We start from the raw sequence: 1,035 nt of genomic DNA on the forward strand, positions 1-1,035 counted from the left end.
GGGGGGGGGGAGGGTATATGGTTTAGGGTTTAGGGTCTAATAATGTTGGCGGACAGACGGTCCCCGTCGCCCCGACCCGCGTGCAGGGAGACTGCGCGCACTCGACTTTGAGGGGGCCAGCGGCATGGCCGGCTTTGGCACCCAGCAGTGGTACAACGCGCCGAGCAGCACCCTGCGCGGGTGGGCCAAGGCGGCGGAGTACGGGGTGCTGCTGAAAAACAGCAGCCTCGGCGTCGCGCGCAGGCGGCAGATGAGCGGGCACGTCGCGAGCCTCGTCAAAGCGCAGCGGGCCGCCGTTCGGGGGGCTGCGCGCGTCACGGCCAGCGGTGCTCCCCCGGGCGCTGCGCAACACCAGGGAGGTGCTGGAGCGGGAGCTGGGGGACGGCTTCCTCGGCTTCGCGGCGGAGCTGCTGGCGGCGGGCAGCTACGAGACCGCGGGGGCGCTGTCGGCGGCATTTGCGTCCCAGCTGCAGCACGCAGTCGTGACCACCGACGCCGCCAGGCTCGCGGCCGTGGCCGCGGCGGCGGGGGCGGAGTGCGAGATGGCCTTCAGCGTGCTCGTCGCGGAGGAGCTGGAGGCGCCGCCGCGGGGCGAGTCGACGCTGCTCGACGCGACGGCGCTCGACGGCGGGCCCCGGCCGCTGGCGTTCTTTGCGGCGCCGCCGTCTGGCGCCGACGCCGCGGGCCGGGCCGTGGCGTTCAAGCTGCGCCACCACCTGTGGCGCGGCGCCCTGCTGACCAAAGAGGCGGCGTGGGGGACCGCCGCGCCGGCGGCCACGGAGCTGGGGGCCGTGACGTCGGTCGTCGGCCTGCAGGAGCCGTGCATGCTGCGCGGCCTGGGCGGCACGGCGTCCAGCACAGTGACCCCCCAGGGGTTCGGCGCTGAGGGCACCCTGTTCGTCCTCGACACCGCCATCGGCGTGGACGCGAGCGCGTTCGAGAGCGGCTGACGACGGGAGGCCGCGCACGGCGGGGTAGGGGCAGCGGCCACCGCGGCGGAAGCCCGCAGTGGCCGGCCGAGAGGGCGGCGGCGAA

The 1,035-nt window shown here is 75.0% G+C and overlaps 1 protein-coding gene across 1 annotated transcript; it reads left to right on the plus strand.

Moving 5' to 3' along the window:
* Window positions 1-124: 124 nt before the first annotated feature.
* Window positions 125-950, plus strand: MNEG_13865 (hypothetical protein; the record flags this gene model as incomplete). The annotated part of the gene is made up of 2 exons (XM_014037662.1): window positions 125-180; window positions 356-950. 2 exons carry the CDS (start codon window positions 125-127, stop codon window positions 948-950), a joined length of 651 nt encoding a protein of 216 aa, XP_013893116.1.
* Between the last annotated feature and the right edge of the window lie 85 nt (window positions 951-1,035).

This window comes from Monoraphidium neglectum, assembly GCF_000611645.1.
Source record: "Monoraphidium neglectum strain SAG 48.87 unplaced genomic scaffold scaffold04100, whole genome shotgun sequence".
NCBI classification, from domain to species: Eukaryota; Viridiplantae; Chlorophyta; class Chlorophyceae; order Sphaeropleales; family Selenastraceae; genus Monoraphidium; species Monoraphidium neglectum.